General features: G+C 38.5%; 1 protein-coding gene across 8 annotated transcripts in view; it reads left to right on the top strand.

Moving 5' to 3' along the window:
* Window positions 1-12,287, top strand: part of limch1a (LIM and calponin homology domains 1a) — a 159,345-nt gene extending 147,058 nt beyond the window's left edge. For all 8 annotated transcript variants that reach the window (XM_059032646.1, XM_059032647.1, XM_059032649.1 and 5 more), the window contains 9 exons: window positions 1,804-1,896; window positions 2,494-2,661; window positions 3,031-3,155; window positions 5,288-5,394; window positions 6,946-7,060; window positions 7,473-7,556; window positions 8,371-8,479; window positions 9,124-9,226; window positions 9,741-12,287. In XM_059032646.1, coding sequence (XP_058888629.1) covers window positions 1,804-1,896; window positions 2,494-2,661; window positions 3,031-3,155; window positions 5,288-5,394; window positions 6,946-7,060; window positions 7,473-7,556; window positions 8,371-8,479; window positions 9,124-9,226; window positions 9,741-9,766 — 930 coding nt within the window. In that variant the 3' untranslated portion in view covers window positions 9,767-12,287. The remainder of the gene's footprint in view (window positions 1-1,803; window positions 1,897-2,493; window positions 2,662-3,030; window positions 3,156-5,287; window positions 5,395-6,945; window positions 7,061-7,472; window positions 7,557-8,370; window positions 8,480-9,123; window positions 9,227-9,740) is intronic.
* Window positions 12,288-15,169: the final 2,882 nt, after the last annotated feature.

Here is a 15,169-nt window from a genome sequence, read left to right on the forward strand (position 1 = left end):
TAACAACAGTGCTTTCATTCACCCTCCTTTGGCACAGGCTTGCTTCAGGTATAACAACAGTGCTTTCATCCACCCTGCTTTGGCCCATTCAACCTCAACTAGTCCTGTTTAGCATGTTCCAATACACCACATTAACAGTCATGACATTTGATATGTTTTATTTGTAGTAGTATTGCATTTCATTGACCTATTCAACATTACTTCATGGAATAATCTTTCACTTTAAATGGGTGGCATTTTGCTTGTGAAGATATTGGCTGCTTTTGACAAGCATTGATGGGAAAGCCATATTTGTCTGTTTTAAACAAAATCTGATTTAGAACAAAACTCAGCATTTTCAAAAGGAATAAGCAATGTCTATTTTTTAAAACAAGTCATTTATAAAGGAGTTTGTCTAACTTAAGGGTATCAAATGCTTATTATTAACAGCACCTACTGTCTTCATTAAAAATAAGTGGCACTTATATTAAACACCATGTTTTTATATTACTTTCATGAGCATGAAAATAATATGAACTGAATTAAAGCACCACGTTGAACATGAATACATTCTATTTCATATAATATGTGTATGCAGCTCGGAACACCAAACAGAGCACATTATTCTACAGTATCTGAACCTAGGATCAGCAACAACTCTAATATGTATGTCTGCCAGATGTCCTGCTGTGCCGTGGGAGCAGGTAGCATGTTTGCAGTGCACGTACAGCTTGAGTGAATGCTTACATGCATACACATGGCTTTATAGTGTGATGATCATGGAAATAATCTTGCATTTGCTCCACAGTCAAGGAGGAAACATGTTCTGCTTCTTGGGGAATGTGATCTTTTGAATGTACAGCATTATCAGCTGGTTGCTCAATATAACCCTGAAAAAGCTAATTTCTCAACAAGCAGCTATAAAAGCCTATCTAGAAAGAACTAAAGCAACAATCCAAAGTGTATTAAAACATGAAACAATAACATGGCAGAACAGATACATAATTAAAATAAAGGTAGACTGTTCTCTCCGTCACTGACATAATCCTTTTAAACCATTTTTTTTTCTTAATTTAGTAGTCGCCCGGGCAGTGCTCGGCCAATTGTGTGCCACCCCCTGGGAACCCCCGTCCACGGTCAGCAATGGAATAGCCTGGACTCGAACCAGCGACGTCCAGGCTATAGGGTGCATCCTGCACTCCACACGGAGTGCCTTTACCGGATGCGCCACTCGGGAGCCCCCTAAAAATGTTTTTATCGTGCCTTTCTACACTACTTAAAGCACTTTACAGATAACCAATAAATAGTTAGAGTAGATTATTTATTTATATACCAAAAAGAGCCTTTGTGCAAACATTTGAAACAAATATATGACAAAGAGCTCCAGTGTTACCTAGAATCTGGTGTTTGTGGTTCTCTGGTTAAACTCAACACCTGCATTGATACTAATAAGCTTTTGCTGTTTAATGTGTGTGGGTGGACAGTTTGTGCCAAATACAACAAGGATTTTGACAGGCCAATGTACTGTTATTTCTTTAATGCATATGGAACTGCTAACTGTCCTAGATAATGTATTGCTTTGACTTGCTTAGGCCCAGTGGGAACAAGGTTTTGTCAGGGCTATTGCTGGGCCCAGGTTAGGCCCTGGGATGGGAAAGTAAAGTGGTCACAATGCACAATAAACGATGGAACCTCAGTAGGCCTGTGGGGGATAATCAGTCTCATGAACCTTGGGTATACTGTAAACCTTGCACAAGCAGGTGCTTGCTTGCCAGTTGATTTAATTGTTTCAGTTCTAAAGAGTGTGTTGTGAAACCTTGGCAGGAGAAGTACCAGCGGGAGCAGGATAAGCTGAAGCAGGAGTGGGAGAGAGCCCAGAAAGAGGTGGAAGAGGAGGAGCGCCGATACCATGAAGAGGTAGACTGCTTTTTCTTTTGCTCTTTACTGACTTTGCTCGTTCCATTTCTTTCTTTACCACTGTCCTTTCCCCTTTTCCTTTCCCATTTTCTCTCCCCTTTTTCTTTTCGTTCTTTCTTGCTTTATTTCTTTTACTTCTTTCTTTCTGTCATACCTGGCTCTAAATTAAGGTATATTCCAAGAGGTTTTGATTTCCATTACATGAGAGTAGGCGTTAAAACTTCATGCTGATATTGGACTCAGCTCTCGCCAAGGTAAGCACCAACTAAGACATAGCTTCTTTTACTGTAAACTAATGTGATCCATCTGCGTTTCCTTCCATCTGATGTAGATATCCTTCTGCCTGGTGTTGATGACTGAAGTGTAATGCTGGCTCCAGGGATCAGCCTATTTTTGTCTCCCTGGCGCATCAGCACACACAAAGGTTGCAATTACATAAAGCATTGTGAATCCCAGCAAGGGGCTTTAGTGTTCATGCATAAGCCAGTGCAGGTATAATATAGGAAAGGTTATAAACCATGTGAAGCCCTTCATCTTAAATTCTTAAACTGCAGATGTGGATGAACATAAAAAGTGAGAAAAAATGTTTTGACCCAGGAACGTAAAATTCTGGAGGAGACGGTGGCCCCTTTGACACCACGTTCGTCAACACTGTCCTCCCCCAGCCGCAGTGACCAGCCTCTTCTACCCCTGGACCCCGAGGGCGCTATAGTGAGGTCGCTGGCAGACTGGGAACACAAGCAGGAGCTCCTGGAGAAACAGGCGGTAAGCAAAAAGTCTCTGCTGCCTCAATGTGGTCGCAGCAAATGCATCCATTTTTTTTTTTTTTGCGTAGTTAAATTTTTTTTTTTTAGATAAAGCAATCTTGTTTTCAATTACATAATACATTTAATAGTTAATGACACAGAAAAAAACAGTCAATTGTAACTGACCCATTTGATGTACTGTATGTCTTCTTAACATATGGGAGTACATTTTTGCAAGAAAGAGTGACCCAGAAGACATTAATGAGTATTTACTTCCACAAAACACTGCTGAAAAAAAGAGGCATCGTTTGGAAAGAGATAGCAACTGTTAAGATGTGCTTTCTTTGCTTATGGAAATGTCTTTTTCATATTGCAATGGATTTTTTAGCAGAGGTCTAAGGCAGAAGGTTGCGAGAAGGATGAAAAGCAAAGGGAAACTACTGATCAGCCGGCTATCGCCAATGAACAGGAGCCCACTGTGAAGGCAGATGAACAAGTGAAAGTGACAGAAAGGTATTCTGCAGGGGGAAGCTAAAAATGATCTCGGAGTGAATGCTTTGTGCAGACAGTGTTTATTAACTGAGTTAAAAGAAAAACAGTATGAGCTTCACAAACAAGAGATAGGAGATCTCCCTGGGTGTGTAGGTCTTGGAACAGTTGTCTGAAAGCAATTCTTCTACAGGCACAAAACCTTTTTCCAAAGTATTCTAAAATAAAACCAAGTTGTCTACAAAATCTGAAGTTCCAGCTAACGCTTCACAGTCCTCGTAATGACACTGAAATGTTTATTAATTACATAAATGTAGGAATGTTGCTGGAGGAAGAGATTACATGGTAATTATATATATATATATATATATATATATATATATATATATATATATATATATATATATACAGTGCCTTGCAAAAGTATTCAGACCCCTGACCAATTCTCTCATATTACTGAATTACAAATGGTACATTGAAATTTCATTCTGTTTGATATTTTATTAAAACACTGAAACTCAAAATCAATTATTGTAAGGTGACATTGGTTTTATGTTGGGAAATATTTTTAAGAAAAATAAAAAACTGAAATATCTTGCTTGCATAAGTATTCAACCCCCACACATTAATCTTTGGTAGAGCCACCTTTCGCTGCAATAACAGCTTTAAGTCTTTTGGAGTAAGTATGTACCAGCTTTGCACACAGTGTCGGAGTGATTTTGGCCCATTCTTCTTGGCAGATTTGCTCCAGGTTGTTCAGGTTGGTTGGATGACGCTTGTGGACCGCAATTTTCAAATAGTGCCACAGATTCTCAGTGGGATTGAGATCAGGACTTTGACTGGGCCACTGTAGGACATTCACCTTTTTGTTCTTGAGCCACTCCAATGTTGCTTTGGCCTTGTGCTTGGGATCATTGTCCTACTGAAAGGTGAATTTCCTCCCAAGCTTCCGTTTTTTAGCGGACTGAAGCAGGTTCTCTTGCAGCATTTCCCTGTATTTTGCTCCATCCATTCTTCCTTCAATTTTAACAAGATGCCCAGTCCCTGCTGATGAGAAGCATCCCCACAGCATGATGCTGCCACCACCATACTTCACTGTAGGGATGGTGTGTCTTGAGGCATGGGCAGTGTTAGGTTTGCGCCACACCTAGCGCTTTGAGTTTTGGCCACAAAGCTCTATCTTGGTCTCATCTGACCACAAAACCTTTTCCCACATCGCAGCTGGGTCACTCTCATGCTTTCTGGCAAACGGCAGACGTGCTTTCAGATGGTACTTTTTGAGTAACTGCTTCTTTCTTGCCACCCTCCCATACAGGCCAGTGTTATGCAGAGCTCTTGATATGGTTGACTGGTGCACCATTACTCCACTCCCAGCCACTGAACTCTGCAGCTCCTTCAAAGTGATTGTTGGCCTCTCTGTGGCTTCCCTCACAAGTCTCCTTCTTGTCTGAGCGCTGAGTTTTGAGGGACGGCCTTTTCTTGGCAGTGCCTGGGTGGTGTGATGCAGCTTCCACTTCCTGATTTATTGATCCAACTGTGCTCACTGCGATATCCAAACACTTGGATATTATTTTCTACCCTTTCCCTAATCTATGCATTTGTATTACTTTATCTCTAACTTCTGTAGAATGCTCTTTGGTCTTCATTTTCCTTCAGATTCACAGCCTGACCAATGATCCTTCAATAGTGGGGTTTTTATCCAGAAAATGCGACAGCAACTTTAATGGTTCACAGGTGGAGGCCAATGGTAAGGTAATTGTGTCCTCGTTAGGGCAATTTCTTTCATCAGTGTAAACTGGGAGCTTCCACAGCACAGGGGTTGAATACTTATGCAAGCAAGATATTTCAGTTTTTTATTTATTTTTCTTAAAAATATTTCCCAACATAAAACCAATGTCCCCTTACAATAACTGATTTTGAGTTTCAGTGTTTTAAAATAAAATATCAAACAGAACAAAATTTCAGTGTACCATTTGTAATTCAGTAATATGAGAGAATTGGTCAGGGGTCTGAATACTTTTGCAAGGCACTGTGTGTGTATGTATATATGTATATGTGTGTGTGTGTGTGTGTGTGTGTGTGTGTGTATATAAATGGAAATAACTTGTCATACAAAGCTCCATTTCTGTACATTTTTTTTTATTTTTTTTTTTCAGTTCACACATTTGCCACACAGAAACGCTCGCCCAGAGCCAGCAAAACGATCAAAAGCTTCTTTCAGACAACAGTCAGTCGGCAGTGTCCGAGCTTCAGTTCATTCCGGGTAAGGCTTTCCTGAAACCACTTTTGGTGTGAAGTTTGTCTTACCGGCTCATGAGCGGTTAGCTGTGGGTTATTGAAGCATTAAGGCACAACAGGGAGTGTGATTTAACATGATTCAGAGCGCCGTGCCTTTAACCCTTTAGGATTATGGCTATTTGGTGTTATCACATCCCTGGAGTTCCCTTAAAGCTTTCATGCAGTGATTTAAACAGTCAGTCACTTTTTATTGGCTGTTGAATACAGACTTGTTACATGTATGTGATTATAAGAGACTCCACCAGAGACTAATGCTCTGACACAGCAGTACATGCATGTGTTGCAGATATTTTCCCAATGCCTCTGTGTTCAGTGCGACATCAGACAGTAGTGCCCAGAGATCAATCTACCAATGACGTTACATAATTGTATTGAAGAAAACCACCTAAAAATGTATGTTTGTTTTTTGTACATTATTTATTAGTACGTATATAAAAACAGATGCAATATTTTTGGCATGGTTGTAAAAGAAGCCAATGCTAGGACAGAAAACTAAAGACACAAATATCGTCTGGGCTTGTAGTGGAAAACTGTTGCCCTGAGGGTTGAAAAATGTGACAGTACGCAAGCTCACTGGAAGTCACCTTTTCAACCCAAGGGGATGTTTTCCACTCTAAAGTGAAAACTATAATCAATACCTGTGTTATTAAACCTGTGATGTAAAAGGACAAAAGTGTTCAAGTTTCAATCCAGGAGTCAGTTTAGTAATGAAAGAAACTAAGGTAAATTAGCATTTCAACAAAAGGTATTTGGTAATAATTTTATACTATAACATAAACATAATCAAACCATTTATTGCAGTAATTGTTTTATCTGCTAATTATTCCTAATATGAATTCCCATTTTCTTAAATAAAGGTATCAAAAAATCTAAATCTCTCTTGCTTGTTTTTTACTCTTGTACTTTCGACAAAGTCACATGGATGCAGAGATTTTGAAAGCATGCGAGTCAGAAGAAAAGCAGTTATTGGTTACCAAGATCACTAACTAATCATTTTTTCCCCCTGATGACTCATGTGTTGTCAATTACCTTATTTACATTATCATGCCACTAAGGTCAGACCAGGTCGGGAAACTAAAGTCATATCCCACAATGCCTTGGCCTGTGGGTTTACATGTTTAGGCCAGGGAATCCCATCTTTTTCTCATGCATCTATAAAAGGAATGTGAAACTATGCAGATGTTTTAAAAAATCCACCCCATACAAATCTGTTGTGACTTTAGTGCTGATAGACTTATAAAAGTGTGAGTACCCTTTGGCCCAGGCATACATGTCTAGTTTCACGATCATGCAATCTCTGTGAATGTCTCTGTGTTCATCATCTGACTTCTCCTGAAAGTGCAGGGTTGAAAAATGTACAGAAACACACACAATTTTTGGTTCATGAAAAAGCCTTGCATAAAATGTCACTCGCAAAGAGATGGCAATACATCTTCCGCAAGAATCGGCAGAAATATTTTGTTACTTCTGAGTACTTATATTTGTGAAGTTTTGTAATAAACTGTTCCCCATACAGATGCATCATGGAACAACAAGCAGCTCTGTACGAAGCAGCCAGAGGAGGTCTGGAGAAAGACGGCCTCTCTGGATCGAAACTGGAGTCAAACCTCAGTCACGGGAGGAATGAAAAGGTTGGAATGCTGATCATTTCATTTCAGTGAATATTCTCCTCTGCATGTAGACCGTAGAATATACAAGGTTATACAGAAGAATCCTGTCAGTCTGTGTTTCACACTTACATTTCTACACCACAAAATGTAGGTCATGGTGATTTGAAATTTTCCACACTGATTCCAATTTTGTATTTACAACCGTGGCAGTGGATATGGATATAACTTTTTTTTGGGGGGGGGGGGGTATACTTCTCCGTTGCTGCGTTTACTTTATTTACACTAATGCGTAAGCACTAACCTCAAAACCGGTTGAGTAATAATGAAGCTTAGAGAAAGCATTCACTATTTAGTTAAGGGAAAATCATGCTGGATTTAGATTACTAGTAAACACTGAGGATCAATAAGTAAATGATGGTCTCATTCTTTTTAGGTCTGGGTCCTATGAAAATTTAGGAACAACCCCATCCAAGTCATCTCCATGTTCACCTAATCTTCAAACTCAGTCACCCAACAGGTACGTCTGAAGAATCTCTGTGGTAACTGAGTGAGCAGAGAATGTACAGAGGTCTCCTCTACAACCTGTCCCTTTTAACACAAGACAACACAATGCTTTGAGAACATGGAGATCTGGACACACAGGTTACTTTGCTAGAAGCAATGCATTTTGCCCCATGCGCTCTTTGAATATCCTGGTACATTCAACCTGTACAGTAGAATATGCACCCTTTTGTCAAAGTTGTGCTTGTATATAAAATTAAATGTGTGTTGTTTATTTTTATGTGCACAAAAGGTTTTAAATTGCCGAAAAGTCACTTATTTCAGGAGGTTTTGGACAAAAGCCCTTCAGCTATATAGAAAGAACAGTAAACCGTGCAGTAAAAAAAATATATATATATTTTTGTACACTGCAGTTATACCTTCCAAATATATATGGGGATCATTAGATATTGTACAGTGGTGGTTTTGAAATGGTAGTGTACAAAAGATTTATTATTCTTTTTTTAATTAATTATATATATATATATATATATATATATATATATATATATATATATATATATATATATATATATATATATATATATATATATATTATTTTTATAAAAAAAATTTAAACTATATAATGTAAGGCATGTGATCCAAGGCTTCTAAATTATACACGTTTTACACAGTGCCCATGTCAGTTTCCAAATATCACTGTTGTTTTAATAGATACTAGATCAGGGATGGGAAACTGGCCCTACCTCAACAGATCTCAAAGTAGTTAACTTCTTTATCATACCCATTAAACCATAGTGACGATTGGATTCGTTTCCTCCTCCCTGCAGGTCTATCAGTGGAAAGAAAGTGTGTTCTAGCTGCTCACAGCCCCTTGGAAAAGGAGCTGCCATGATCATTGAGACACTCGGCCTCTACTTTCACATTCAGTGCTTCAAGGTTGGTTTGTGTTTGTTTTTAATAGTTTTTTTAAAAGATGTAAAGAAGAGGAGATGAATTAGTAGAACTGTGCAGCTTGTGCTGACAGTTATATAGGCTATAACAGGCTTGTTGACACTAACAAATCTAACATATTGCAGAAGTGTCGCCCTTATTGTAAATACTTGTGTGCTCAGCTTGCCATTTGAAGACTGTATTACTGATGAGAATGTTACCCAAAAGAAAATAAAGGACTGTTTACTTGTAAAATCCAGTGTTGGGGAAAACTTAACCTTGAATTATTCTTGGTTATCTGTTACAGTCATCTTCCCAAAGAACAAATGAGGAGACTTTGTTGAATAGTCAGGTTAAACCCCTGGTTACCTTATTGGCATCGTTCAGTGAAGCTGTATCATTTTATGGCAATTGGTTTTAACCAGGGACCACACAGTATTTCAGAAATCATTTTAATACGTACTTCATACCTGCTTCATGCCTAAATCCTTCCACTTTAAAGCATTATTCATGTGTCCACCTATCCATATGACTATCTTGACAAACCATTCTATCGGAGGGACGATTTCCCTTTTTGCTAAAAAAAAACAAAACAAAAAACAAAAAAAAACACCCACATCAAGGTTAATTCTGCAATTTCTCTTCAATAGTGTGGAATCTGCAACGGACAACTGGGAGATACAAGCACAGGGACAGATGTCAGGATTCGCAATGGTATTCTCAACTGTACTGAGTGTTACATCAGATCCCGAAGTGAGTATTGCTCTGCTGAGTGCTGTACTCCTCTACTGTCTGGGACAGTTTAACAGCTTTTATGTGGCTTTAAGACAATTACAGGGCAGCTTCAGGAACTGCAAATCGTTCCCTGTAATATTGTCCAGTATTGTAGTATCTTATATTTAAGCCAGACTCAAGACTCCCCCCCCCCCCCCCCCCCCCCTTGTTATATAATGGAACATATTGTTAGCCTGGACATTGGGAATGAAGATTATAGGTGTACGATGCACTGACAGCAAGGTTGACAGTGTTACATTTGAAATAATCCTAAACACAAACTGTAGAAATTATTAAATTGAGCCCCCAGCTCCAGCTTTCTGTAAAAAAAAATATACAAGTATATCTGAAATATTGTATGATATTCAGGGGCAGATTGGCAGACTTGATTGGCTAAGCACAGACTGTATTCCTTCAGATTGTACAGAAATCCCTATGATGCTGATTACATGTTTTTTTTTTCTTTTTTTCTGTTTTTTTTTTTTTTAAATAGCTGCTGGTCAGCCCACAACATTGTGACACCAGCTTGAAATCAGTCGACAGTACGTGTGACTAAGAAGACTTCTCGTGTTGACAGCTGCTTACCAGACAATCACCTGCAATAACATCCACCCATGGACCTTTCCTTTACTAATCACTTTTCATAACCTGTGTTTGTATTTTCTGACAGCTAATACCAGACCTACAAGCTAGACTTAAATCATGACAACCATAATATTTCACTTTATTTGTAGAGAAAATATGTGGTTGAGAAATTCACAAGCGTGGATGAGTATTCTCTACTAAAATCAACAAATTTATCTAGTGTTATATGACTTGTAAGTAATGGTTTATTGGCTTGTAACAGTTTCATGTTCTATATAAGATAATATTGGAACTTGAAGATGCAATAATTATATATCCCTTGTCTATTATATTTAAGAACTAAAACATAATCTTAAATGTGTGGGTTTTAATTAAGCAAACTAAAAGTAATGAAAATGTATTGTTGAATGTATTAAACCAACTAGAATAAGTATTTCACATTTTATGAAAATACTGGGAAAAGTGTGTAATATGTTAATAGGTGGATATTTTTTTTCACCTTGAAATTTGGGAGTTTTGGTGAATAAAAGAAACACAATAATGCTAGTTGATTTAATTATTGCATCTTTTAGTTAATCAAATTCTTTGTTGCTTACTGCCATTCAGAAAGCCATTGTGACACACTCCAATCGTGTGTGATTTAGCAAACCCACAATGTCTTGTTTATGAGGATTAAGTTTGAATTGTTCAAAGCATCTGCAGTGTTAGTTCTGCAACATTTTGATATGAAGTGTGGCCATCATAAGTGTGAATGTGAAAGGCAGCTGAAATGTTTTCCTCTAATGTAAAAAATATATAATAGATTGAAAAAAAATAAAATAAAAATAGAGCTGTCTTGGTTCGGGAAGTTAACAACTTGCCTTTTTAAATGTAAATGTGTATTACTGCTGAAATTCTTACTTTCAGCTAACTAAATATTATCCTTCATTTTCAAAATATAGTATTTAAAATGTGTTCAATTGGAGCACTTAGCTTAGGCCTCAACGGTTATAGCCATCCAGATAATTTTGGATGGCACCTGTTTTGAACTAGGTTAAGTATTTAATCTGCCTTGAAACATAATATAGCACACAAATATACATCCATGGTTATTTTAAGTGTCAAAGCTGGTAAATATGTTTTTTGTTCTTTTATCTAAGCAATAGGTTTCTAAGTTGGCAATAATTTATTTAAACAGTAAAGAAAGGATTTGCATGCTAGCAGAGTGTTCATTCAGAGATATATATTGCAATGTTTACTGTTTGTGTGTGTTTCTGAACTATTGTTGGTGTATTTTTCTTGTACATTTTTGTTAGAATGTCATCCTGGAGACGTCATTGCATTAAACCTGTGCCTTAGAAAAGCAAGCGGTTGCACACAGTGGAATGTTGGGTCTCTGGAGTCAATGGCCACATTTTCTTTTTCTTCTGACTGTTGTTCTATATGTTACAAGGTTGTCATAGACTGTGATACATTATTGCACCCAACATGTGACATACGACTTTTGAAACACAAATGTTTATAACAAAATGAATTCTTACATTTCTTGTACTGCTTATCGCTTTATGGAAAATATGGACATTGTATGTAATAACACATCCTGTATTTGTTTCATAGACCCATTGTTATGCTTATGATTGTTTTGTGAATTCATATAAACCATGCTCTCTCTCTCTCTCTCTCTCTCTCTCTCTCTCTCTCTCTCTCTCTCTCTCTCTCTCTCTCTCTCTCTCTCTCTCTCTCTCTCTCTCTCTCTCTCTCTCTCTCTCTCTCTCTCTCTCTCTCTCTCTATATATATATATATATATATATATATATATATGTGTGTGTATATATATATATATATATATATATATATATGTTTATAATATATATTTGTTTATTAAACCTGAAGCACAGCTTTACTAGCATTTAATAATCAGCCACAATCCATGCAGTATATTCACCAGCATAGAACACAGTTGAGTACAGTGAAGCATGTAGCTGCCAGTCTGTGTTTCACTGAGGTTGTTCTGTTAAGACTGTGTTCAGTCAAGATATATACATCTCTGTTTGGATTATGCCAAGTTTAGTAGAAGCAACATTAAAATAATGGTTATTTTAAGCATTATTTCTTTATATTTTCTGTAGCTTGCAGTAAGATTGCATTCAGTTTCTAGTATCTATCTAGCTACTCACTCTCATGTTTGTTTTCCTCTTCAGATATGCAGTATTGTAAGATTTAGTATGTGTATTGTTAGATTTATTTAGATAGACTAAAGGTATGAAGTGAACGGACCAGACAAGGACCTGGTATATTAGGTAATATTGTACCGGGGGGAGGGGCTAATGTTCAAAACAATAATGATACTTGTGTTCAAGTTCTATATTTATTGTGATATTCCTCTAAAACAATAGATGTAAAAAAAATGTTTGAATGCAATGGCTTTTATAGCAAATGTATGTTTATAAATAAAATGTTTAAAATTGGCAGCAATTTTGTATTTCCTGAGCATTAATAGAGTTCACGACTTGCATTTATTTTCGATAACACATGCTTATTTGCAGTTTATCCATCTTTGATAATAGATCAGAACTGTAGTAAATATTACTTTTTTCCTCTCTTGGTTAATGTATTATAGTAACATAAACAAGGCAATGGTACAGATATGCGTATAATAGTATTTGGGGGTTTCAGGCTTGGGTGGAATTACAGCATTGCTATGGACAGTTGAGTTAGATTTGATCCTGTTTACAAATAGCGCCTAAAAATACATTTCATTGCCACCAGCAGAAACAGCAGGCTCAGTCAAAATGCCAGGCAATCATCAAAGTATAAGAATATGCAGAACACATCATTTCAAATCGGTGACTTGTGTTGGAATATGTGGTTCAGCTAGCCCTGCCCTCACCCAGCAGTTGAAGCAGGTTTTGGCAGACATTTTTAAACTGATTATTATTATTTATTATTATTTATTTCTTAGCAGACGCCCTTATCCAGGGCGACTTACAGTTGTTACAAGATATCACATTATACATTATTTCACATTATACAGATATCACATTATTTTTACATACAATTACCCATTTGTACAGTTGGGTTTTTACTGGAGCAATCTAGGTAAAGTACCTTGCTGAAGGGTACAACAGCAGTCTCCCACTGAGGATTGAACCCACAACCCTCTGGTCAAGAGTCCAGAGCCCTAACCACTCTACTCCACACTGCTGCCTGATTAGGTGCTCCATTAGGTTCTCATTTTTGTGCAGTCATTGTCTTTAGCAATGTCTAAGAGTAGAACAAGCACTTCTTTATCTGTGGTCCGACGAAGACACCGGCTTTGACCTTTGCCTCAGACAGCTTAGGGAAGAAGTCTTGAAGGTACTTGAAGGCTGCCGACTCCTTATCTAGAGCTCTGACAAATTGTTTCATAAGGCCCAATTTGATGTGCAGCGGTGGCATCAGCACCTTCTGGGGGTCCACCAGTGGCTCCCACTTGACGTTGTTCCTCCCCACAGAGAACTCGGTCCACTGTGGCCAGTCCCGCCTGTGGTAGTGCGCCTTGGTGTCCCTGCTGTCCCAAAGGCAACAAAGGCAGGGAAACTTGGTAAAACTGCCTTGGAGACCCATCAGGAATGCCACCATTTTGAAGTCTCCTATGACCTACCAGCCATACTCATCATACTTCAAGGCGTCCAGCAAGGTCTTGATGCTGTTGTAATCCTCTTTGAGGTGCACCGAGTGAGCCAGGGGAAGAGACGGGTACTTGTTACCATTATGGAGCAGCACGGCTTTAGGCTCCTGGATGAGCTGTCAATGAAGAGGCGCCACTCATTCTGGTTACAGGCGATTCCGATTGCCTCGAACAGACTGGTCATTGTGGCAGAAGCAGAGCCCATCTTGACGGGTGAAGAAGCTGGAAAAAGGTTGGTGACGCTTCCTCTGATCTGCGACTTGCACACTTTCATCCAACAAGTTCCACTGCTTGAGCCTAGACGTCAAAAGCTCGGCATTGGACTTGGTGAGACCAAGATCTCTAATCAAGTCGTTGAGGTCTTTTTGGTTGGGGTAGTATGGGTTTCTCTCCTCAGCTCCACCTCTGAAATTGTCATCTGGATCTACAATGTCTTCCTCGCTCTCTGACTTGCTGCTCTCTTCTAAAGACGGCTGCTCTCTCTCCGGAGGAGTGGGTACGGGGAGCTCATGGCAGTGTGGCACCGGGGCGATGGATGAAGGAAGGTCCAGATACGTGATAGCAGGTGCATTCTTGCCAGTCCGACGTTTGGAAGGGTCCACCATGCAGAAGTAGCAGTTGCTTGAGTGGTCAGTGGGTTCCCGCCAAATTCTTGGGATAGCGAACTTCATGGCTCTCTTTTCCCCTCTGTACCATCCTACAAAAATACATTTATTTCACCCATGACTAATGTGTAAGAGATTCTCGCAACATTTTTAATATATGATATATTTTTTCAATAACATTGAAAATTGTAAAACATTTTAAAATTAAAAACTTTTACAATTTAAAAAATTTTAATAAATTTTATAACATAAAATTCCGAGCAACAATTGTCCATCTTACCTTCCAGAGTTTTTTTGCAGTGCTCGCAGGTGAAATGAGGTGCCCAGGGTTTGTCTTGATCCCTGACAGGCATGCCGAAATATGCCTTGTAGGCCTCACACATCTTAGCAGATGCTTCCACTGAGTACTTTTTCGCTCTTGTCTTGATAAATTGGCCGCAGACATAGCAAAATGCGTCTGCCGGATGCTTGCAGCCTCTTGATGCCATCTCAGAAAAATGCAGATATGTATCCACTTAGGCAGCTGGAACTAAACTGAACTGGTGGGCTTAAGGCCCCTGTATTTATACTACTATTTATATTACTGGAAAGTTCTAGAAGTTACTCCAAGTTTACTCAGCACTGAATCTATCTGGAATGTTCTGGAAAATAGGTAAATTTCAAAATATCACTGTCCTGGTCACAAAAGCAAAGTTTGTGGGGAATAATATGCTATTTTCTATACTTTTGAGGCATAAGCAATTAGGAAATAACACTTACTACCCAGGAACAAAAAAAAAAAAAATTGTTACACGGTGTTATGTGTGTCATAAAGGGTACTACTCTATGAATGTGCAGATTATATGCAACAGTGATCTCGTTATAAGACACGTTGTTGCTAAATGGCCGGGCTGTACGCATGATGCACTTATATGGACAAACTATGCTGCTAAAACCATTCGAGAGGAAGGTGGGGCCTCCACCTGTTCTGTCGCACTCATGTGTATGTATTTTCTTCTCGTGCGGCTGCTATAATCGGCCAATTTATTTCCCTCCTGTCATTCGTAACACTCGTTTTAGCAGCAATTTCAGTCCATTGAACC

This window comes from Acipenser ruthenus, chromosome 1 (genome assembly GCF_902713425.1).
Source record: "Acipenser ruthenus chromosome 1, fAciRut3.2 maternal haplotype, whole genome shotgun sequence".
In the NCBI taxonomy this organism is placed as follows: domain Eukaryota; kingdom Metazoa; phylum Chordata; class Actinopteri; order Acipenseriformes; family Acipenseridae; genus Acipenser; species Acipenser ruthenus.